We start from the raw sequence: 22,955 nt of genomic DNA on the forward strand, positions 1-22,955 counted from the left end.
CCTCATTTTTTACTTTGCATGTGCTTCTATTTAATGTGTATGTGTATACTTACCTCCTCAAGGTTATGTGAGCACTTTGAAAATCTACAGAAATGTTAGATAGACTGCTATTGAAGATACCGTTTATCTCCCTCAATAGAATGCTCTGTCTTTGCATTTCCAACGCCTAGCACCCAGGAGGCACTTAATAAATCTGTTGACTGGTCACCCGGATTTTGCTTAAAGAATTCACACAAAGGAGATCAGGACTGAATGTGGGCCTCCACATGTGGTCTGCTCTGGGCACTATGTTGTGGGGCAGATTTTCTCTCATGCCTCCTTATCTCTTGCTCAGCCTCTCAGAGCAGTTAAAGATCACATTCACTCCCTCCAAGTCACACTGTAGATTAATGCTGAGTTTGTGGTCCATTAACACCCCCAGATCTTTTTTTCAGAAGAATTTCTATCTAATACTTTCTCCCATCTTGTGCTTATGAAATTGATATTTTGAGCCCAAGGGTTTACACATTTATCTCTGTTAGATTTCAGGTTAAGATTCAGTTCAGTGTTTTTGCCTGTCGCAATGTTGGGTTTGTTTGGTTTTTTTTGGACTCCTGACCTTCCTGTCCAATGTATTAATTATCCCTTTCAGCTTTGTACCATTGGCTGATTTGATAACCAGCTAAGCCTTATTCAAATCATAATAGATTTCTTTTAAAACAACATCAAACAGCCCTTAGCTACACACAGTTCCACGGGGCACTGCCCTAGAAATCTCCTTCCAAGATGGTGTACCTTCACTAACAACTACATGGTAGCTGTTCATTCCTCCGATCCTGAATCTACCTGAATGTGCAGTCAGTCACTAACGTAACTGTCTAGCCCACACTGATGGGGTTCAGACTCTGGAAACCTCCCAGAACTCCCCTTGAATCTCCCCATCGGGCCTGTCATACTCAAATTTATAGCCAGGTCCTCCTGAATCTATCATTCAAATCTGTATCCCTAGGCCTAGCCGGGCCTTCCATTGTCTGTTACCTCAGGATTGCCCCACCTACATCCCACCCAAGGACATCACTAGTTATCCCCAGTCTCCTCAAGACCCTCCCTAAACCCCTCCTCCTATCACCCTAGACTACCAGACCACCCCCAGATCCCTCCTACAGTCTTTTCTGTATTTAAGGTCCATCTTGCCTCCATGAAGACTCTCAGATTCAATCCAGCTCAGACTCCGTCTAGCTGAGATTTTATCGGGTCCGCTTGTGAATATAAGCGTTACAAATGCTTAGGCTCCTTAACAGTCAACCCAGTATGGTGAATCTTTAATAAACTTTGTTTTTCTTTGGCTTTAAGAAGGCTTGTGTCTAATTCATTTGAGCAGGACCTGGTATGTCGGTATTTTGGGATCCCCAGCACCCCTAACCTCATCAACATCTCTCCACCTTGTCCATAAGACCATGATACTCTGTCAAATGCTTTGCTAAAATCTGAATAAATAATATCTACTGCATCTCCTCTGATCTAATAACACCAACAAAAACGGGAATTGGAGTTTGTCTGGAACACCCGGACCCTAAGGAAGCCACACTGACTCTGGGGGATCACCACTTTCTTTTCCATTGGCTCATTCATTGAACAAGTTTTGGCCCAGATCTTTGATGTCATTGGTTTGGGGAATTCCAGGTGAGGAAAATCCCTCTACCAATGCAGATCAGCAGCTGTTCTGCAGTTTGGGCTTACCTAGGGCCCTGAGAGGGTAAGTGACTTGGCAGGATCACACAGCCACAATGGACCCAAGCCTTCATGAGAAAGGCTCATCATGCTGCTCCTTGCCCTTGAATAATATAGTCTGAAATCTTGCCAGAAATAAGTCAAGCATGGTGGTCTGTTGTTTGTATTCTGCAAAAAATCAGGACAACATTTGCCTTTCTCTAATCCTCGGGCACCTCCTGTTCTCCATAATCTTTCAAAGGTCCCTGGCAGTGGCTGAGTAGTCACACCTGCCAGTTGTTGCAGCTCCCTGCCAAGGCCATAGTGGTTGGGCCAAGTGGGTTGATTATCAGCTATCTGTCCTTCCTCTCATTTTCTGTATATTCTGTCTTTTACAAAACTGATTAGTTGGTTGTCTTGTGTAAACACATCACTTTGCAGGTCCTCTGACTTTTCAAAGCCTGACCTCTCCCTTAGGACTGATCTCACTCTCCCTTATGTCAGTGTTGTATTTGACCTTGTCCTAATACCATCCCCACCTTTAACCTTGTTAAAGCTCCTTGAGGGCAGGACCTCTGTCCTATTTATGGTTGTATCTCAAATCTCGTGCACAAAGATGATGAACAAGGATTGAATTAAACTGAGTTTGGGCTCACCTGACTGCCACCAGGGTGGAACGTGTGCCCATCGGGCTGGTGAGTGTGATCTCCAGGTCCCCTCGGCGACTGTAGGTGAGTGACAGCTGTACCTGGACATGCTCCAAGGAGCGGATGTGATGGTCTTCCTCTCGGCAGGCTGACACATTCTGGCTCACCTGCATCTTCGGCTTGATGGGACTGCCCAGGGGTGGGGTTGGGGAGGAGAATGCAGGGGTCACATGGAGTAGCTGAGACCCTCTTCATCTTGGGGTGGGGCCAGGAGCAGGGGAACACAAAGGAAAATGACAAGGACCCTGGGCAGGCATTGAGAGACTCTGAGAATGTCAGTTAGGTGGGTCCTTAGGACACAAAATGTCAGAGCTGGGAAGGTTCTTAGAACACAGAATGTGGGAACTAGGAGGGACTTTAGAAAAGCTAATGTCACAGAGGGTGAGGGAAGTAGCCAAAGTAACACAATAAGTCAGTGGTAGAGCTGAGGCATGAACCTAGGCCTCTTGACTCCCCAATTCTTTCCACCATGCTTTTTATACCAGGCTTGTATTTTAACAGGATGAATAAGAAAGGTCTGGAGGCACCAGCCCTGGAATCAAGAGGACCTGAGTTCAAATTCCACCTCAGACACTTACTGTGTGACCCTGGATGAGTCACTTAACCCATTTAAAGAAAGGAGAAAAAGAGAGAGAGGAGAGAGGAGGGAGGGGGGGAGAGAGAGAGGAAGGAAAGAAGGAAGGCAGGCTTGGGAGAAGATGATGAAAGGCATAGAAGGAAGCCAGACTAGGACAGTAAATGGGACAGGAATAGAGTGATTTAGGAGGTCCAGCAGGGCACAGGACCATGGGAGGAGGGGAGAGATGGGAAGAAAGAGGCAAAGGCTACAGCCTCCTACCATCCTATACTAAGCTCAGCATGGGATAATGGAAAGAGTATAGAGTATGAGTCTGTAGACATGGGTCTTAGTTCCAAATCTGCTCTTTCCTAGCTGAGGATCCTTGAACAAATCCTGCCCTATTCTTTAGTTTCTTCATCTACAAAATGAGGCTTTTGGACCTTTTCCAGCTCTAAGCAATGATTTTACGAAGCACAGGGACCAGGGTGCATGTCAGGCAGGGAGGTGGAGAAGAGGGAGGCCTCACATGGGAGTGTCGATGATCTTGATAGAACATTTCAGCTGGGGCCGGGTCATAGTCCACTTCTTGGCCAGATCCACCAGAAGCCCACCATCCAGCAAGCCATAGCCGTAGTGGTGGCTTACTGTGGGGAAGATAGGTGAGGGGCCATTTGTTTCTTAGCTCTGGACTCCAGGGTCCAGCTACTCACTTAGGGCGAATCCCTGCCCTCCCCACACACCTCACCTTTGCGTCCCACTCCATTGGTGGCCCAGTCCTCCGCCTGCAGTTGGGCTGGCTTGGAAGCCCTCACCACTAGATGTTGCATGTCCCGCCAGGTAAGGAAGGGGCTATGGATGAGAGGACAGGGTCAGAGTTGGGGGAAGGGAAGGGGAAAAACCCAGATTCTGAAAGGAGGCAGGTGTAGGAGGAACAGGGCCAAACTGGAGGAAGAAACTCAAATAACATAGAATATCATAGGTAGAAGGGCCTTTAGAATACAGGTCAGAGCTGAGGTGGGAGGGACTTTAGAACACATATGTCAGAACTAGGAGGGATCTTAAAACATAGTATGTAAGGGCTGGAAAATTACAGAATGTCAATGGTAAAGGGGACTTTAAAGATCATTTGGTCCAACCCTCCCACTTTATAGATGAGGAAACTGAGACCTAGGAAGGGACAGTAACCTCACTAAAGATGCTGCCTCCTCCCTTGGGAAGGAGGATGGGATGTAAGAGTCTATGAGAAGGGCCCTTTCGGGAGGTGGAAGTTGATAAAGTAAGGACCCAGCCCAGATTCACCTACTTGGCCTCCAGGGCAAGGGCGATCATTCCAGCAGCCAATGGGGCAGAGGCTGATGTTCCTGTATGCTTATCTGTGCATTTATGGTGCAGGTCTGTGGTCACCTGGGGAAAGGCAATTGGAGGTGGGGGTGGGGAGAAAAGCTGTGCCACTGCTGGTAGATCCCCAGGCGAGGGAGGCCTGGGGATGGGGTCAGCAGCTGCGGAAGCAAGTCAGCTGCCATGGAGTATAAGTGTGCATGCGTGTGCACACATGCGCACAGTGGCATGAGTGGGGCAACACTCACAATTTGCTGATCCTTGTTGAGGCCGCTGCTGAATGTGGTGGTGAGGGTGGAGGCACAGGCCTCACTGTACCAGGGTACGAGGCCATGCTGGGTTGTGCTGCCCACAGACAGTGTGTGGATACTGTTGGTGTAGCCGTCACAGTTGCAGTTGTCAAAGTGAAGGCCGCCATTGCCTGAGGCCCAGACGAACAGGGTGCCCAAGTTGCTACGACCCTGGAAAACAGATGGGATGCTATGGAGTCAGTGGCATTTAAGGGAAGTGGAGGATTGAGGTGTGGGAGAAAATGGGTATGCGATTTTGAGCTGGAAGAGACCTAAGAAATCTAGCTCAACACCCTCCTCTTCCAAACTTCCAAAATGGGACCTAGAGAGAGGAAAAGATTTGCCCAAGTTCACACCACTAAGTAGGTAACAGACACTTAGGTGGTCAGACCCCAAAACCAGTGTTCGGCCCAAAAAAGAGGGCTGCCTGGGTCCCCCATTCCTACATGTCATACCTGACTTGTCCATCCTTCTCCCTGGAAGGTGAGGAGACATGGCAAGATTCCCCCCTAGCCTGGGGAGTCAAAGTAGGCTGGAATTGCAGTGGAGTCAGGATCCCTCCCTGCTGGAGATTCTCATTTATTCAAAGAAGGGAGAAAGCATAGGATGGTGGAAGAAATAACAAATAACTGAGAGGAAGAGGAACTGGGGCCAAATCCTGGCTCTGTGAACTGTGTGGGCAAATCCTTTCTCTGTGGCCTCAGTATCCTCATCTGTAGAATGAAGGGCTCCTAGAAGATCACTTAAGGACCCTGCCAGCTCTAAACATGATCCTATGACCTCTGTGAATCTGGGGAAATCATTTTATTATTTTACTTCTCTGAATCTCAGTTTCCCCATCTGTAAAACAAGAGGATTTGACTATGTCAAGGATCCTTTTTTTATTTAAAAATAAGTTTAATTGATTTGTTTTGTTTTTCTTAAAAACATAATTTCCTCCAATATTCCTCTTCCATCCCAAGAACCATGTAACAAAGTTATTTTGTTATAATTTTATTAAATACAAAAAAATAAAGAGGAAAAAAATCAGCATAACCCATCAATGCACTGAAAAAGTCTAAAGAATTTGTGTAGTGCCCAACCCTTTTTGAGCACTCCCGTCACTGCCTCTGCAAGCGGGGGAGGGGAGTGTCTTCTCATATCTCTTTTCTTTTTTAATTTATTTATTTATTTTAATGTTCTACAATCACTACCATAAAACTTAGTTTTTTACCCTCCCCCACCCTCCTCCCTCCCCAAGATGGCATACAATTCTATATAGGATCTACACATACATTCCTATTGAATACATTTTCACTATAGTCATGCTGTGTAGACGAACTAAAATAAATGGAAGAAATCATAACAAATCAAAACATAACACACACACACACACACACACACACGATCTGCTACATTCTGTGAATGACTTCCATAGTTCTTTCTCTGAGTATGGAAGGCATTTTGCCTTAGAAAACCACTGGGAATTTTTTTTTTTAAGTTCTTGCGTTATTACGAAGTTCCAAGTCTACCAGAAAAAACTCTCGCACACTGTGGTCATTGCTGTGCACAAAGTTCTCCTGGTTCTGCTCCTTTCGCTCAGCATCAGGTCATATGAGTTCTTCCAGGCCTCTCTGAAGTCTTCCTGTTCATCATTTCTTATAGCACAATAATATTCCATTACATTCATATACCATAATTTATTCAGCCATTCCCCAATTGATGGGCATCCCCTTGATTTCCAGTTTTTGGCAACTACAAAGAGTGCTGCTATAAATATTTTTGTACATGTGGGAGCCTTTTCCATTTTTATGATCTCTTGGGGATACAGTCCTAGAAGCGATATTGCTGGGTCAAAGGGTATGCACATTTTTGTAGCCCTTTGGGCATAGTTCCAAACAGCTCTCCAGAATGGTTAAATGAGCTCACAGCTCCACCAACAATGAATTAGTGTTCCAACTCTCCCACATCCTCTTCAACATTTATCATTTTCCTGTTCTATCATGTTTGCCAGTCTTATAGGAGTGGTGTGGTACCTCAGAGTTGTTTTGATTTGCATTTCTCTAATCAAAAGTGATTTAGAGCATTTTTTCATATGATTATAGATATCTTTAATTTCTTCCTCTGAAAATTGTTCATATCCTTTGACCATTTATCAATTGGGGAATGACTTGTATTGTTGTACATTTGACTCAGTTCTCTATATATTCTAAAAATGAGGCCTTTATCCCCGAGATTAGCTGTAAAAATTCTTTCCCAATTTACTACATCCCTCCAAATTTTGGTTGCATTGGGTTTGGTTGTGCAAAAACTTTTCAGTTTAATGTAATCAAAATTATCCATCTTGTATTTCATAATGCTTTCTATCTCTTTAGTATAAAATTCTTCCCTTCTCCATAAATCTGATAAATACACTATTCCTTGCTCCTCTAGTTTGTCCATGGTATCAATCTTTATGCCTAGATCGTGTACCCATTTGGACTTTATTCTTGTGTACGGTGTCAGGCATGGGTCTATGCCTAGTTTCCGCCACACTGTTATCCAGTTTTCCCAGCAATTTTTGTCTTATCCTAGAAGCTGGGATCCTTGGGTTTATCAAACAGGAGGTTGCTATATTCCTTGCCTACTGTGTCTTGAATGCCAAGTCTATTCCACTTATCTAACCTTCTGTTTCTTAGCCAGTATCAAGTGGTTTTGATAATTGCTGCTTTATAGTACAATTTGAGATCTGGTAGTGCTAGGCCACCTTCCCTAGCATTTCTTTTCATTAGTCCCTTTGATATTCTGGACCTTTTGTTCTTCCAGATGAATTTTGATATTATTTTATCCAGCTTTAGAAAAAAATTACCTGATAGTTTAATTGGTATGGCACTAAATAAGTAAATTAATTTAGGTAGAATTGTCATTTTTATTATATTAGCTCAACCTACCCAGGAGCAACGGATGTTTTTCCACTTACTTAAATCTGATTTTATTTGTGCAAAAAGTGTCTTGTAATTGTGTTCATATAGTCCCTGGGTTTGTTTTGGCAGGTAAACTCCCAAGTATTTTATAGTGTCTACCCTAGCTTGAAATGGGATTTCTCTTTCTATCTCTTGCTGTTGGACTTTGTTGCTAATATATAGGAATGCAGAAGATTTGTGCAAGGTTTATTTTGTAACCTGCAACTTTGCCGACGTTTCTTATATCTCTTCTTGACAGCCTGGCTTGTTCTTCACAATTGTGCAATTTTCCTTTTTGATTGTGTTGGGCTTGTTCTCTTTCATTTCTACTGTTGTAGTCTTGTGTGCCTTGTTTCCTTGGCTTTGCTTACTTCACTCTGCATCAATTCAAGTAGATCTCCCCAGATTTCTCTTTATTCACTGTACTTGTCATTTCTTATAATATAGTAGTATTTCATTATAATCCTGTACTACAGTTTGTTCAGCCAGTCCTTACTCAATGAGTATCTATTTTGTTTCCAATTCTTTGCTATCACAAAGAGTGCTGCTATAAATATTTGGATGAATATAGGGACTTTCTTCTTACTAGTGGCCTTTTTGAGGTATTAGCCCAGCAATGGAATCTCTGGGTGAAAAAGTATGGGTGCTTAAGCTTCTTTGTTTGCATAATTCCAAAATGGTGGTAGTGATTCACAGCTCCACTAACAATGTACCAATATGCCTACCTCCCTACAACCCCTCCACCATCAACTATTCCTATCTTTCATCTGGATAGGGAATCATGCACTCCTTTGGTAGGGAGTCTGGTGAAGCCCATGGACCTCTTCTCAGAATAATGTTTTCAAAAGCATAAAATAAAACACAAAGGATTACAAAGGAAACCAACCGTATTGAAAATAGTTATTAACAAAACTTGTGTTTAAAGTTTATGTACCCTTGGTTAAGAACTTCTGGCACAGCTGATCTCTAAGGTTTCTTCCAACTCTAATATCCTGAGCTTTACCTACTTAGCCAAACTCTTTGGCCATGGGATGGCCAAACTGGTCCAGAGGAGAACTGTTAGCGCTGACATAGAAAACAGGTAATTACATCATCATCATTCCTGACGTGACGATGGACAAAAGAATGATGACAATGACATTTCTGTGGGGTTCAAGGTTTACAAAGCTTTCTTCACAACTCTGGGTGGCCAGTAGGCATTTATTAGCTGCATGACATTGAACGAGTCCCTTGAAAGATCTGAACCTCAGTTTCCACAAGATAGAGAGTGTGTTCAATCGAGTGTGACTCTTCACAACCCAATTTGGGGTTTTCTTGGTAGAGACACTGGAGTGGTTTGCCATTTCCTTCTCTAGCTCATTTTACAGATGAGGAAACTGAGTGGGAACAAAACTAGCCAAACAGTGATGATTTGGAGGAGAAGTCCCCAAGATTAGACATGGTGTATATAAGCCTAGAGACTGGGCCACAAGCTACATTTTGAAGGCTCATCCAGGAATCCAGCTCTTTTCCATGCTATCCCTAATCTGTAAAGAGGTCTAATAGATATGAAAGACATTAGGATAACATCCCTTATTTCTCCAGTGCTTTATAGTTTACAAAGTACTTTTATTTCCACAGTCCTATGAGGCAGGGACTGTAGTATTATCTCCATTTTACAGATAAGGAAACTGAGGCTCAGAGGGAGGATCTGTTTAATGTCCCACAGCTTATAAATAGCTGAGACAGGACTCTCTCCCCTCCACTCCAAGGGTCAGTTATCCTTACTTTGCATCTCCAAGGAAAAGGAAAATGAGGGAGATTGAGTGATCTTGGGGGCTGGAACTCAAAGGCAAGTCTCCTGTCTCTGAATCTGGCATTTTTTCTGCTTCTGTCCTGCCATCTGTCAATTGCTGGGTACCATAATCTCAAGGTCTGACTTCCAGCCTATAAGGTCCAGTACAAGGATGGGGGCTTCATAGGCATAGTATCTGGGCATAGTATCTGCCATAGCATAGCTGGGTGGTCCTGAACAAGTCACTCTCTCTGAGCCTTGGTTTCCTTACTCATAAAATAAGGGTATTTCCCACAAGGTTACCAGGAGGATAGCACTTTGCACACCTTGAAAAATGATGGAAATGTGAGCTTTTGAAAGAATCACCATCACTTATGAGAAGATGTCTTCCCTTAGTCCTTTGCAGAAGTTGGGTGGGTGAGTGGGGTATCCCATGGGTATGAAATACTTCATATGTTGTCAGATTTTTAAACCAATTTTTCTAAATTTTTGTTCTCTTCCTCTTTATCTTTTAATAAAATTCTTATAAAGGATGGTTCTTTGAACGGGAGGAGGGAGAGAGATACAGGGGGACATTTAGGAAATATAAAAACAAAAAATATCAACAAAAATCTAGTTAATTTTTAAAAAGCCATCAACAACAACATCTTCATCATCTCCCCCTACTGCACCTTGCAGCCAGTAGGTTTTAAGTAAATGTTTGTGGAATCCAGTCTGACCTTTCCTCTGAGCCTGGGTTTAGCTGTAGAGTGGGACAGGCTCTGAACTGCAAATCAAAGGCTTGCCCTTGGGTGTATATAGAGGTAGGGGTGGTAGACCCATGCCTATAGCTCACACTCACAGTGTTGACCCCCTGGGAGAAGGCCTCTTGAGTCAGCACCCCAGGGCCGTCCACTGTGCGCCCGTCATCCTCAGGACCCCAGCTGGCACTATAGATGTGGATGTGCTGGGGCTGAAGGCTCAGAGACTGGGCCTCTACAATGTCAGTGATGGAGCCATCCAGCATCCTCACACCTGGGGATGAAGGTAGAGAAGTAGGGGTGTTGGGGACTGGGGTTTCCCATCCACATCACCAGGCTCTCTCCATCCCCAACCCTGGCCTGGATTTGTATTCAAGACTCAGGTGCCTATAGGACTCCACATCCCCTCCAGACTCCTAGAAGGGTAAGGGCCTCTAGAACATAGAACATCAGAACTGGGAGGAACACCCTGTGACTTAGAATAGAATTTCTAAAACAGGTTTTGCTGCTGACACAGTAACATTCTCTGCTGAGTAGAATCTAGGCACATCCTGGAAGAATTGGGAAAATTGGAATGCACATGGGTTTTTTGAGTGTAAATCCTGTACAATCTGGGGCACATCGAGATAAAACTCAGGTGTTTGCTGGTGCATCTTTGAGAACCACTGATCTAGAACATTACAGTTGGGAGGGGACTCAGAATCAGCAACATGGACTATGTGAGCCAGAAATGCCCTCAAAGTTTAGATCACCCAGGCTGGGAGGGATCTCAGAGCCTAGAACATCAGGGCTTGGAGGAGCCTCAGAGACCACTCAGTCAAGCCCCCTTCTTCCCTTTACAAATAGGAATAGGAGGCCCAGAGGTTAAGTGATTTGACTAAATTCTCACAGGAAGTAGAAGAATTAGATCCAAACTTAGTTCCTTCAGACTCCTAAGCTAATACTCTCTTTATGGTTCTGTTGTGAAGGACCTTAGGGTATCCAAAGAAGCCTGACAGAGTTGGAAGGGCCCTTAGAACATACCATGCAGAATAGAGAACATCAGAACTGGAAAAGACTTTAGAACATGGGAAATCAAAGTTAGAAGGAGCTTTACTTACTTAGCTCTAGATCATCTAGCTCAACCCCTTACCGATGGGGGAACTGAGGTCCAGGTCAGTGAAGGGCTTTGCCTCCAATCACTCCAGAAGTTGGTAACAGAGCTGGAATTAAAGCCCAAATCTACTGACTTTCAGAATCTAGGATCTTCCCAGTACATGAGTTTATTCCTGTCTCCATTAAGGATAATGATAACACTGTGAAGTCTGTAGTCTAACTGGGGAGACAAGAGGCACAGGTGGCAAGAACTCAAGAGATGAACTTTGTGGTCCTTCTTGGAGAAGGTTATGTAGACAACATGAGCATGGGCTGGACTGGTTAAGGCAGGCTTCCTGGAGGAGCTGAGCTTTAAGGGAAAGGAAGAGTTTGAAAAGTCCAAGGCATGAGGCAGGATTCCCGGTGCAGTCCTCCCTAAGGTAGAACTGAATCTAGCACATTCCTGGGCTTGATGAGTATAAGGGGTGAAGGAGAAAGAAGAGCTACTGATGAACCTAGGAGATTGGGAAGATGGTGGTGCCATTGATAAGATGAGAAGATGTCTCAAGTATTGAGTTTAAAGTGGGAGCAAGTCTAGAAGGGGACTAAGATGGGGAAGAGATCACATATTGTATCATGTCACACAAGGCTTGTTTGAAGAATCCAAGGGCATTTACCTTTAGGGAAGAGAAGGTTGAGGGAAAGCCCTTCTGGGAGGTCTTCAAGTAGAAGCTGGATGACTACTTGTTGGGTGTGTAAGTCAGTAGTCAACAAATATTTATAAAATGACTACTATGAGCTGAGCACTACGCTAAGCCTGGGGATACAAATAGCAAAAATAGAAAGACAGTCCCTGCCCTCATTGGGGGAGGAGAGACAAACAAAAAGAAGTAGAAAGGCTGGGTTGGGGAGGATGAGGGGAGGTACCCAGCATTGGCATTGGGGCCAGTGGAGAAGACAGTCAGAGAAGTCTCAGAGTAGAGCAGCTAGGAGGAATGAGGAAGATGTCCGAGCTGAACTCCCTCCTTCCAATCAGAGGCATGGGAGGATGATGATGGGATCTTACTGGGATGATGAGGATGAGATCATTCCAATAATGAGCTTCCTGGAGGGTGGGGGAGAAGACAAGTCCTAAAGCAGAGTAGCTAGGTGATAAGTGAGGATTCTTTTTTTTGTGTGGGATGGACTAGGTGGTCCCTGAGATCTCTGCCAGGTCTCTAATTCTGTGGTTCTTGAGACTGTGTATCCAGAAGTATTTGAAGGGCAAGAGGGATCAGTCGATCAGTCAACAAGTATTTTTTAAGCACCTACTATGTACCAATGGGCTGGCCACATTGTTCAAATGCAAAATGTACACTTGCCAAAAAGACTATTTTATAAAGAACTTGCATGAGGCAGGTGATCACATGGTGGCCAGAAGAAGTGATTACAAGGACACTCTCAAAAGTCTCTCTCAAAAACTTTGGATTTGATTGTGCAGCATGGGAAATACTGGCACAGGATCACTCAGCATGGCGTGCCCACATCAGAAAGGGTGTTGTGCTCTATGAGCAAAGCAGGAGACAGCACCAAGGAAACGTAGGATGCGCAGATTTGGAGTAACCACCCCAAATGTTCACACGGACTATCTGTGCCCAGCCTGTGGTCAAGCATTCAGAGCTCCTATTGGTCTGATCAGTCACAGTTGGACACAATGAAACTTGACTTTATGATGGTGATGTCATTTTGGTCATCTTCAAGAATGAAGGACAACAACCAAACAACTATGTACCAAGCTCTGTGTTAAGTGGTGAGGATACAGAGAAAGGCAAAAGATAGTCTCTGCCCCCAGGAAAGGAACATTCTAAAGGGACAGACAAATGCAGACAATTAAGCCCAAATAAGAGATATTCAGGATAAATTGGAGATAATCAAGCACTAGTGTTAGGGGGGAGAGGGGGAATGGAAAGGATTCCTGTAAAAGGTGGGAGTTTGGCTGGGACTAAAAGATAGGAGAGAGAGCATTCCAGGCATAGAGGACAGAGAATGAAAGTGACCAGAGCTGAGAGATGGGACATCTTTTTCTCAGGAGCAGCAAGGAATCACAGGATCCCAAATGGAGTAAGGCAAGCTGAAAGGAGGATTTTATATTTGATCTTGGAGGTGATGGGGAACCATTGGAGTTTATTGAGTGGGGGGGCCCCTAGTTGGACCTGTGCTTTGGGAAGACCACTTTGGTGACTGAATGGAGGATGGATGAGAGTGGTGAGAGGCTTGAGGCAGGTAGACCCATCAGTAGGCTCTTGTACTAAATCCAGGTGTGAGGTGATGAAGGTCTGCATCAGAGAAGAGAAGGGGGCATATTATAGAGAGATTCCAAAGGTGAAAATGACAGGCTTTGGCAACAGCTTGGATATGGGGGGTGAGAGAGTGAGGAGCCCAGGTTGTGAGCCTGAGGGAATGAGAGAGTGGTGGAGCTGTAGACAATGTCAGAGAAGTGAGGAAGAGGATAAGACCTGTTCTTCTTGCCCCAAAAGGCAGAACTAGGAATCGACCGTGGAAGTCCTAAGATTTCATCTCCATTGAAGGAAAAACATCCACAGTCAAAACTGTCCTGCCATGAAACAGCCTGACTCAGTAGGAAGGGGATTCCTCATCACAGAGGTCTTTAAGCAAAGACTGAGTAATCACCCACCAGGGATTCCATAGGGGGCATTAAGAAAAGCAGATGGGAGGGACTGGGAAAGGTGAGGCTGGATGCCTTCCTAGAAGCCCTTCAAACCTCATGATTCAGTGAGAAGTAATTTCCCTTTCTCTAGGTCTCAGTTACCTCTAGGGGGCCCTTGGTTCTAACATTCTGGATTCTTAGGAATCCCTCTCCCAGCCCTGACATTGTGTGTTCTAAGGGTCCTCCCAGCCCTGACATTGTGTGTTCTAAGGGTCCTCCCAGCCCTGACATCCTGTGTTCTAAGGGCTCTCCCAGCCTGATACCCTGGGTTCTAAGGGCCCTCCCAGCCCTGACCTTCATTTATTATCTTAATCACTAGCTTTTGGAACCAAGTCCAACTTGCCCAGTCTACTACTCAGACAGTGGTTCCTACCCATGGGCACCAGAATCTAGGGAACCCTCTCTGATACTGATACACTGAGCCTCAGTGCCAATTCCCTGACTTGCAACAGACAGCAGGGCCCTGACATGAATTCCGGAACCTTTCTTCTAGAAGAGGACTGGGGTACTAATCTCATGATCACTCATCAGAAACATAAATTCATAGCAGGAAGGGCCCTCAAGGGATTCTAGTTCAACCTCTGGTTGGAAATCACTTCTGAAACAGGGATGCCCACCACCCTTGTACTGCCTTTCCATGGGGTCCCTACCTCCAATCTTGGCTTTGTAGGCCACACCCACACCACAGATACCATTGTTGGCTACAGCTGCCACTTCTCCAGCGCAACGGGTCCCATGCCTGGAGAGAGGGAGAAAAAGCAGCTTGGTGAGATGGTCTGTCCCTCCCTACCCCTGAAGTTCTAAGGAAAGGACCATGTACCCCTCTCCACCAGCACCGAAGCAAGGAACTCACCGATTGTCATTCATGGGAGTGTATCGTGGCTGTGGGTCAGGGTCATTGTCATTGAAGTCGTAACTGGCCAGGTAGTCCTGGATTAAAGAATTATGGCACTTAGGGACCAGATATCTAGTCCACTCCACCCCCACTTTATAAATGGGTAAACTGAGACTGTAAACATTAAGTGGCTTGCCAAGGTCACACAGGTAGTAAGTAGCAGAACTGGGATTTGAAATTTCTAACAATGAGTACCATCCCAAAACAGAATGGTCAGCCTGGAGAGATCATGGATCTGATGCTCACTTAAGATCTTCAAGTAAAGGCTGAATGAACATTTGTTGGGGGAGTGATGAAAGGATTCCTGGCCAGGTATGAGTTAATTTCTCTAAGGTTTCATGGCTACCAAGCAAAAACGATGGGATGTGAACCAAAGTCATAGAATCACAGAATTTAGACCTGGAAGAGACCTTAAAGGTTTATTGGATTCACTTCCAGTGTGAGGTCTGTGCCAGGCGCTGTGTCGGTGCTGAGGCTACAAAGACAAACGTGACTCAGACCTTGGCCTCAGGTGGCTTACATTCTACTGAGAAGAAACAACACATACTCCGAGAAGTAAATCCAGAATAATCTGGGGGCACCCAAGGGAGCGCTAACAACCAAGATAAGCTCCAAGGGGTTCCTGTTGGGAGTTACATTTGGGGAATTGTGCCATGGAGGGAGTGAAGAGAAGGGAGGCAGGATACAAAGACATGCCAATGGGAGATGGAACAGCAGCAGCTAGATTGGTTTGACTGGAGTATATGACTCAATACTCTAATTTTATAGATAGACACTAAGGCCATTGAGGGGAAGTGACTTTGCCAAGATCACACAGTTAGTAAGCAGAAGAGCCTGAATTCAGCCCCAGGTTCTGATCTTCATCTTGTGTTTTTACTATCTTACCCCTTCCTCAGTTGAGCTCCTGCTATGTGTGAAGGTTCCCTTCCAGTCTAGAGCGGGGAGATCCCTAAGAATCCCAATTCCTCAAACCTGCCTCCCCCTGCCCCCCATGTCCCCTCCTGCTTCCCTTCCCAGGTCCCTGCACTCACGTAGTTAGCCTGCAGATCAGGATGGTCCTTCTCTATGCCGTCATCTAGGATGGACACCACAACCCCCTGGCCTGTGTAACCTTTCTTCCAAGCCTCCAGGATGTTCAGGTCAGGGTGGACTTGCTTGTTCTAGAAGGGGAGCCTCAGAAGGTCCCTGCAGGGGACTTCCCCAGCCTGGGGGCCCCAAACTCCCAACAGTGGAGACTGAGGCTTAGGGGAAGCCTTGCTCTTTACTCCTTATCCAGGGACTCTGGAGTTCCCCACACCCCCCAGTCCCCACCCTTCTTACCAAATACCACTGCTTAGAGAACCAGGGGTCTGTGGGTAGCACAAAATTATCCCTCTTCACCCGGCGCTTCAGTGTTTGCTGCTCAAACCAGCGGACCTGAAAGAACACCAGCCCTGTCTTCCCCACTCAGAGACATCAGGCATCTGAGAGGTTCTAGCACTCGTTTCTTTGAACCATTTTGTTGTTCAGTCATTTCAGTTATGTCCAACTCTTTGTGAACTCATTCGGGGCTTTCTTTCTTCTCAATCTCATTTTATAGATGAGGAAACGGAGCCTAACAGGGTTAAGTGACGTGCCCAGGATCACCCAGCTAGTAACTGTCTGAGGCCAGATTTGAACTCATAAAGATGAGTCTTCCTGACTCTATCCACTGCACCCCTCAGCTTCCCCATTATTCTATAAGCTGGATTTTATTCTCACAGCTAAGGAGAAAGACTAAGGTGAAAAAGGCTTAGTTCTGGCACTGAGAAGCTCTAAGCCCAGATGGTTTGAAAAGACTCCACCTAGGATTAGGCTGGCAAAGCATGTCCATGTAAGACAGGGGCACAAATAATGAGAGGAGGGATTGTATCTCAAAAACAACTGGAAGAGGGGAAAGAGAAAAATCAGGGAAGGCTTTGAGGAGGAAGTAGCTTTCAAGGGTATGTACGAATACATACTATTCAAGGATCTAATTGCAAAAGCAAAAAATAGGAAGACAACTTCTATTTCCAGCAATTGGAGAATGGCTAAATAGATTATGGCATATCAACCAGGTGAATGGATCACAAGGTGAGGCAGGGGGTCAGCCTCTGACAGAGACCAGCTGCATGACCATAGAAAGGGCAATGATTTAACCTCTTCAGTATCCCAGGCAACTCTGAAACTGTAAGTTAGAGAGGAGTGGCTGATTTGTGCTGGTGAAGGGAGTGTCCACAGCCCAAGCTCCCAATACTAAGGAAATTGTGAATCTGGACAAAAAAAAATAATGTAATGAAATATCATAATAAATATGAAGTGTAAAAAATTGTAAAAAAAAAAAAATATGGAGCAAAGTCCTAGGCACCTTTAGTAGAACTATCTACACACAGGCTACAATAATAATAGGTAACATTTACATAGCACTTATCTTACACGCATAGTGATTTAGGAGATGTGTCTTATACACATTACGCCAGCTGACCTTTACAACAACTCTTGGAAATAAAGGCTATTATTATCCCCATTTAACTGATGGACAAATGGGGACTGACAGGTCACACAGCCAGTACACGTCTGAGGCAGAATTTGAACTCAAGTCTTCATAATTTTTTGTGGGGGGAAGCATTTGGGGTTGCATAACTTACCCAGGGTCACACAGTTACTAAGTGTCTGAGGCTGGATTTGAACCCAGGTCTTCCTGACTCCAAGACAGGTGCTCTGTTCACTGTGCCACCTAGCTTCCCCTGAAACCAGGGCTTCTTGACTCCAAATTTTATCCACAACCTATTCAATCTGCCACCTACCTGTTTCAATGACTATATGCAAGCCTTATAGGAAAAAAGGAGAGGGGGATTGTTTTGTTTTGTTTTTTAAAGGAAAAAAAAGAGGAAGCAAAACTTTAGACAAACCTGGAAGGAGATACAGAAAAAAAAAAGAAAAAGACCATTTTTGCTTAGTTGATGCTTGTTAATATATGAGGGTTGACCCTGTTAAACAGGATAGGGGCTGGAGCACTGATTTCATTAGTACAGGGTGGGTCTTGTGTTTGTCCTTTGTCATCAAGATGATGACATGACTTGCAGTTGACTTGGATTTGAGTGAGGGAGGGCTGTGCAAAGTCACCAGTCTCACTTTCTCCTCCAGAGCCATCTGGACCCAGTGGCCAGAGATTCATCAGGATGACTGGAGTTGACCCAGGATGCAGTGGGAGACTCTGGCCCTTTTAGAGTAAAGTCTTGTCAGATTCTTACTTTGAGTGAGATGCACCCATTTAATGATTAGGCTTCTTTAAGTAGTTACTCAAGGGATCGCCCCTTTAATTCAAAAAAAAAAAAATCAAACAGGGAGGGGAAGACCCTCAGGGTTCCTGGGTAAAAGAGAAACAGTTACTATTTAGTATTTACTATTTACAAAGCACTAAGGTTATGATGTGACTCAGCTACTCAGTGTCAAAGGTCCAGCTCTTTCTGGCTCTAAGATCAGCTCTCTAGCAGCTACCCTACACCACCTCTTACCTTGTTAAATGCTAGGAGACTTATGTAAGATTTTTTTATGCCTTACTTTATGTTTTTTAGGTTTTCATTGTCAGTTACTAAATTTGTAATATTTTTTTAAAGAACCAACAAAGTGAGCTGTTGGGGGCGGGGTAGAGCGAAAGTGGAGACTCACATACTCTGTGAGGCCAACATAAAGATACCCCCTGAGTCTTGGGGTGGATAGGGGTGTAAAAAGCATTAGACTTGAAGTCATAAGTCCTGAGTTCAAATCCAGTCTCAGATATTTACTAGCTAGGTGACTTTGGGCAAAACATTTAACCTCTCTCAGTTTCAGTTTCTTCATTTATAAAATGGGGATAATAATAGGGCCTACCTTCCAGAGTTATCCTGAGGATAAAATGAAGTTTTATATGTCTAACTCCCTTTACAAACCTCAAAGCGCTATGTAAATGTTAGATATTATTTGCTATTATTATCTCGGAAAGAGTCCCAAATTGGCAGGAAACCTGGGTTCTCACTGGGACTCTGTACTGGGTTACATCGTGTAACTTCAGGAGAACACAACCTCCTTGGGATTAATTTTCCTACCATGCTTGATATAACAGAAAGAATCCCAAACCAAGAGGCTGGGGAACCTAGGTTCTGGTCTAGAGGAAGGTGGCTAGAGTGGAGAAGGGATTCAAAACTAGGCCTGTGAAGGAACTGGGGGCATTTACCCAGAAGAGCTTGGGAGAATGATGGCTCAACTGCAAGGCGGTGATAGATAAGAAGGATTAAATTTGTTCTGCTTGGCCCCAGAAGGCCAAGAAAGGAAGCATGGGTTTCAGGCAGGGGTGTGCTAGTAAATGCTTAACAACCAGGCTCTCAGAAAACGCTAGACAGCTTTTCAGGTTAACCTGCATTATTTACATCTTTTCCATCACTATCTCAAGTCGAGACAATCAACAAAACAGTAAGTCAGACCCTGATTGGCAGTGTTAGGGATTTCTGAGGTACAAACACTCTTACTGAAAATGTAACTGGTTCCAGAGCCATGGACGGTTAGAGCTGGCTTCAAGGAAGCAGATTTAAGTTCAACCTAACAAAAACTGCCTAATAATGAGAGCTGGTCCATTGCTATAGACCTTTGAGGAGCAGGTTGGATGCCCAACTGTTGAGAGGGATGAGATTTGTCAGTCCCCCATTTACTCAGTGACTTTGAACTAGTTGTGGCCCCTCTCTGGACCCTTTTCCTTAAAATCTCAGCTGTCTTGTGTGATATGATTTAAAATAGCTTCCAACTCACCCTCCCCCACCCCCAAAGAGTGGGGGCAGATAAAAATGACAAGGTCAGAAAATCTTCGGTTTTCCTCCCCCTCCCCCACTCACCTTAGGGTCTTTCTTTAGCCTCAGGTTGTGGCCCCAGTGCTGGTTGAGGGCTCTCGGAGCTACACCCCGGTGCTGGAAGTGGTAGTAGTGCTGGCCTTGGATGACCTGCAGGGAAGATGGCCAAGCCAGGGGCCAAAGGAGCTGAGGTCTGGGCTCCCTCACATCAGCGAGAGGCAGCCTGGTATCACCCCCACCCCTGGCATGCCATCACCCCACATCTCCTGGAGCCCAATACATGCTGAGGGGGGCAGCTTCCAGAGGGTGCTCAGCAGGGTCTTCCCTCCCATTGGCTCTCTTCCCCCCACCAGGGTGGGATTCTGCTTGGCCACACAGCAGGGAGTTCTGTTGACTGCCTGGGACATGGTGGGGGCTTCCGGGTGGGAGTGAGTTGATATTTCTCTGTGACTGAGCTGGGAAGGGAAAAGTTGGGGAAGGAAGAAATAGGAAACAGCTGGGCAAGGCTGTGTCTGAGGGACAGATGTATGTATCTATTTCTGAGCTTACAGGGCTGATAGTGTTAAGTAAATGATGACCTAAGACACTGCCTATGGAGGAGCCTTCTGTGGGCCTCCTGATGTGTCCAGGAGGACGTGTGTCTGTGTAGGAAATGAGGAGCCAGGTGTGTGTGGGTATTGACATGCACTCATACACTTTAGTTCAATAAATATTGATCAGATATCTACTCTGCTCAAGGCCCTTGCTAGGTTCTGCGGAAACAAAGATAAAAATTGACCCAGGCTTTGCCTTTAGAAGCCTTCATTTTACTAACTGGGATACCTCACATGCACAGGTAAGTATGAAACAAGGTGGGGCAGAAGAGAGATCCAGGCAAAGACTCTAGGAAAACTGGGTGGCTGAGAGAACACTTTAAGTTGGGGGGTCCAGGGAGGAAAGAAGGTTTTAGGGAAGACCAGGGGCTCACTGGTCTAAAGTTAGAAGGGGCCACTAGTTCAAACCTCATTTTTGCAGATGAGGAAACAGGCCCAGAGGAGGATAAAAAGACTTGACCAAGATCACTCAGGTGCTGACTTGAGCCTTTAGGGCTCAAATAAATCATTTAACCTATGCCTCAGTTTTCTCCTCTGTAAAATGAGAGGGTTAGACTGACCTCTAAAGTCTGCTCTGACTCTACTGTCCTAGACAATTGCAACAGTCCAGGCTTCCTCTCTTACAGTCACTCCCGTACTCCATAACTTCCAATGGCTCCCTATCACCTCTCAGATCACATGGAATCTGGCTCCAACCAACTTTTCCAACCTTCTTCCCCATTCTTCCCCTTCCTGCCCTCTAGGGTGCACCCAAAAGGCATTTGTATCCTTGTTCACATTCCATCTTCAAGGCAAGGTCTCGAATGTCTCTCCCTCCTTACTCAAAATGCATTCCCTCTTCACCTCTGCCTCTTAGAATCCCGTTTTCTGCAAAACTCTGCTCAGTCAGTACCCTCTACACAAAGCCTTTCCAGAATCCCCTCAACTGTTAGTACCTCTTCTCCCAATTTACCTTAATTTTACTTTTCTCTATTGTGTATGTATTTATACAAACTTCTCTCCTGATAGAATGTCATTGTAGCCTTTGTATGCCCAGTGCCTAGCATGGTGCCTAATAATCGCTCCTGTCTCCAAATCCCAATGTTCTTTCTATTGTACTGTGCTGCTGTGCTAGGTATCTGGGGATACAAAGAAGAAATGGAAAATACATAATCTTTGTCCTCAAAGATCTTTCATTTTACTTGGGGGAGGAGGGTTTGGAAGAAACTACTCACACATTTGTATATAGATGATCACTTGAAGAGAAAGGAGAGACCTATTCCAAAAATAGGGTGTCCTTCAGAGACCAGACAATAGTTCTCTCAGACTAGAATATCAAGTGTACAAAAAAGAGTAATATGAAATATAGCTAGAAGGGCAGCCTGAGCACTGATTGTGGATCTGTCTAAAGAGTTTCAGGCTAAGTGAAGTGTATGCACTTTAACTTATGGGCCACAAAGAAGCGAGGAAGGCTTTGGAGGAGGGCAGCAACTCCATCAGACCCATACATTAAGAAGATGAATCGCAGTTATGTGGAGGATAGGATGAAGAGGAAAGACCCAGGGGAGGGAAGAAATGAGAGACCACTTAGGAAGGGACTACAAGAATTTGGGAGGGAGGTGATGGAGGCCTGAACTAAGATGGCAGTCACGTAAACAGGGAAAAGAGATGGTAGTAAAAATCTCTAAGGATTGGCCATTGGCGAGATGCTGGGGGATGAAGTCGGACCTAGACCATTCAGAGGTTTCCAGTCTGAGGAGACTAGGAAGAAGTAGTGAAGTCTAGAGAAGAGGCAGGTTTCTTGGGAAAGACAGTGGATTCCATTCTGAACATGCTAAGTCTGGGACACCAGCAGGGCATCCAAGTGGAAATTCCAGATGGGAGCTCACGGGGTAGGAGAGTGGCACTGAATCCATAGATGTGTCTGTACACAGGTCCAAGAGATATCTGCATGCCTTCTCTCTTCACCAGCCTCCCCCACTCTTGTGATACCCACTCATGCCTCAAGCCCTGGCAGTTTGGCTTCCTTTCCCATTGCTCTATTGAAACAAGTCTCTCCAAGGTCACTAATGACTTCATTACTATGGAATCCAATGGCCTTTTGTAAGATCTCAGCCTCCTTTATCTATCTCTATTTTGAATTTGATACTGTGGACCACTCCTCCTCCTCCTGCCCTTGGGTTTCTGAGATACTGTGTTCCTGGGATTCTCCTCAAAACGACTCACACATGTAGCAAGTGAAGGTTTCAGAGCACACATCCCCAGCAGGAAGGCAGAAGTATCCTAGAACGACAGCATCTTATAGTGAGAGAAGGGATGAACTTGGAGTGAGGAGAGGTCTGGGATCAAATTCAGCCTATGACACCTCCTAACTGAATGAGCTTGCACCAATCATTTCCCTTCTCCAAGTTTCAGTTTCTCTAACTGTAAAATGGGTCTTATTCTTCTCTCCATACCCAGGGTCATTGTGAGGAGCGAATAAGATAGTATATTTAAAGCATGTTTAAAAAAAACAACAACAAACTCTCAAGCATTATATATGTCAGCTATTATTTTAATTATCCTTATTTTACAGATGGGAAAACTCAAGCATTGGAGAAATTATATGACCTTCTCCTGATTATGTCCAATCCAAACCAATAAGCATTTATTAAGTGCCTACTTAGACCATCTATTTAGAGCTAGAAAGGACCTTAGAGTCCTTTTACAGAGGAGGAACAAAGGCCCAAAGAGTCATGACTTGCCCAAGGTCAGGGAGGTAAAGGAGCAAAATCAGGACTCAAACCCAGCTCCTCTGTTTCCCAATCCAACAGCATTCTTTCCACAGACCGTACTGCCTGTGCTAGGCTCTGGGGGGGCACAAATAAAA

At 44.9% G+C, this 22,955-nt stretch overlaps 1 protein-coding gene across 6 annotated transcripts in view; it reads right to left on the reverse strand.

The window, feature by feature from the left end:
• The window catches only part of PCSK4 (proprotein convertase subtilisin/kexin type 4), a 36,589-nt gene that overhangs the window by 3,050 nt on the left and 10,584 nt on the right, over positions 1-22,955 (reverse strand). For 5 of the 6 annotated variants that reach the window (XM_072601408.1, XM_072601412.1, XM_072601407.1 and 2 more), the window contains 11 exons: positions 19,560-19,664; positions 16,015-16,110; positions 15,726-15,854; positions 14,653-14,729; positions 14,450-14,538; positions 10,120-10,292; positions 4,542-4,754; positions 4,259-4,359; positions 3,701-3,804; positions 3,482-3,599; positions 2,346-2,525 (listed from right to left, as the gene is read on the reverse strand). In XM_072601408.1, the coding sequence (XP_072457509.1) occupies positions 2,346-2,525; positions 3,482-3,599; positions 3,701-3,804; positions 4,259-4,359; positions 4,542-4,754; positions 10,120-10,292; positions 14,450-14,538; positions 14,653-14,729; positions 15,726-15,854; positions 16,015-16,110; positions 19,560-19,664 (1,385 nt within the window). Of the gene's footprint in view, positions 1-1,145; positions 1,879-2,345; positions 2,526-3,481; positions 3,600-3,700; positions 3,805-4,258; positions 4,360-4,541; positions 4,755-10,119; positions 10,293-14,449; positions 14,539-14,652; positions 14,730-15,725; positions 15,855-16,014; positions 16,111-19,559; positions 19,665-22,955 lie in introns of those variants that run through there. The other variant, XM_072601413.1, reaches the window with a different exon arrangement.

This window comes from Notamacropus eugenii, chromosome 4 (genome assembly GCF_028372415.1).
Source record: "Notamacropus eugenii isolate mMacEug1 chromosome 4, mMacEug1.pri_v2, whole genome shotgun sequence".
Taxonomy (NCBI): Eukaryota; Metazoa; Chordata; class Mammalia; order Diprotodontia; family Macropodidae; genus Notamacropus; species Notamacropus eugenii.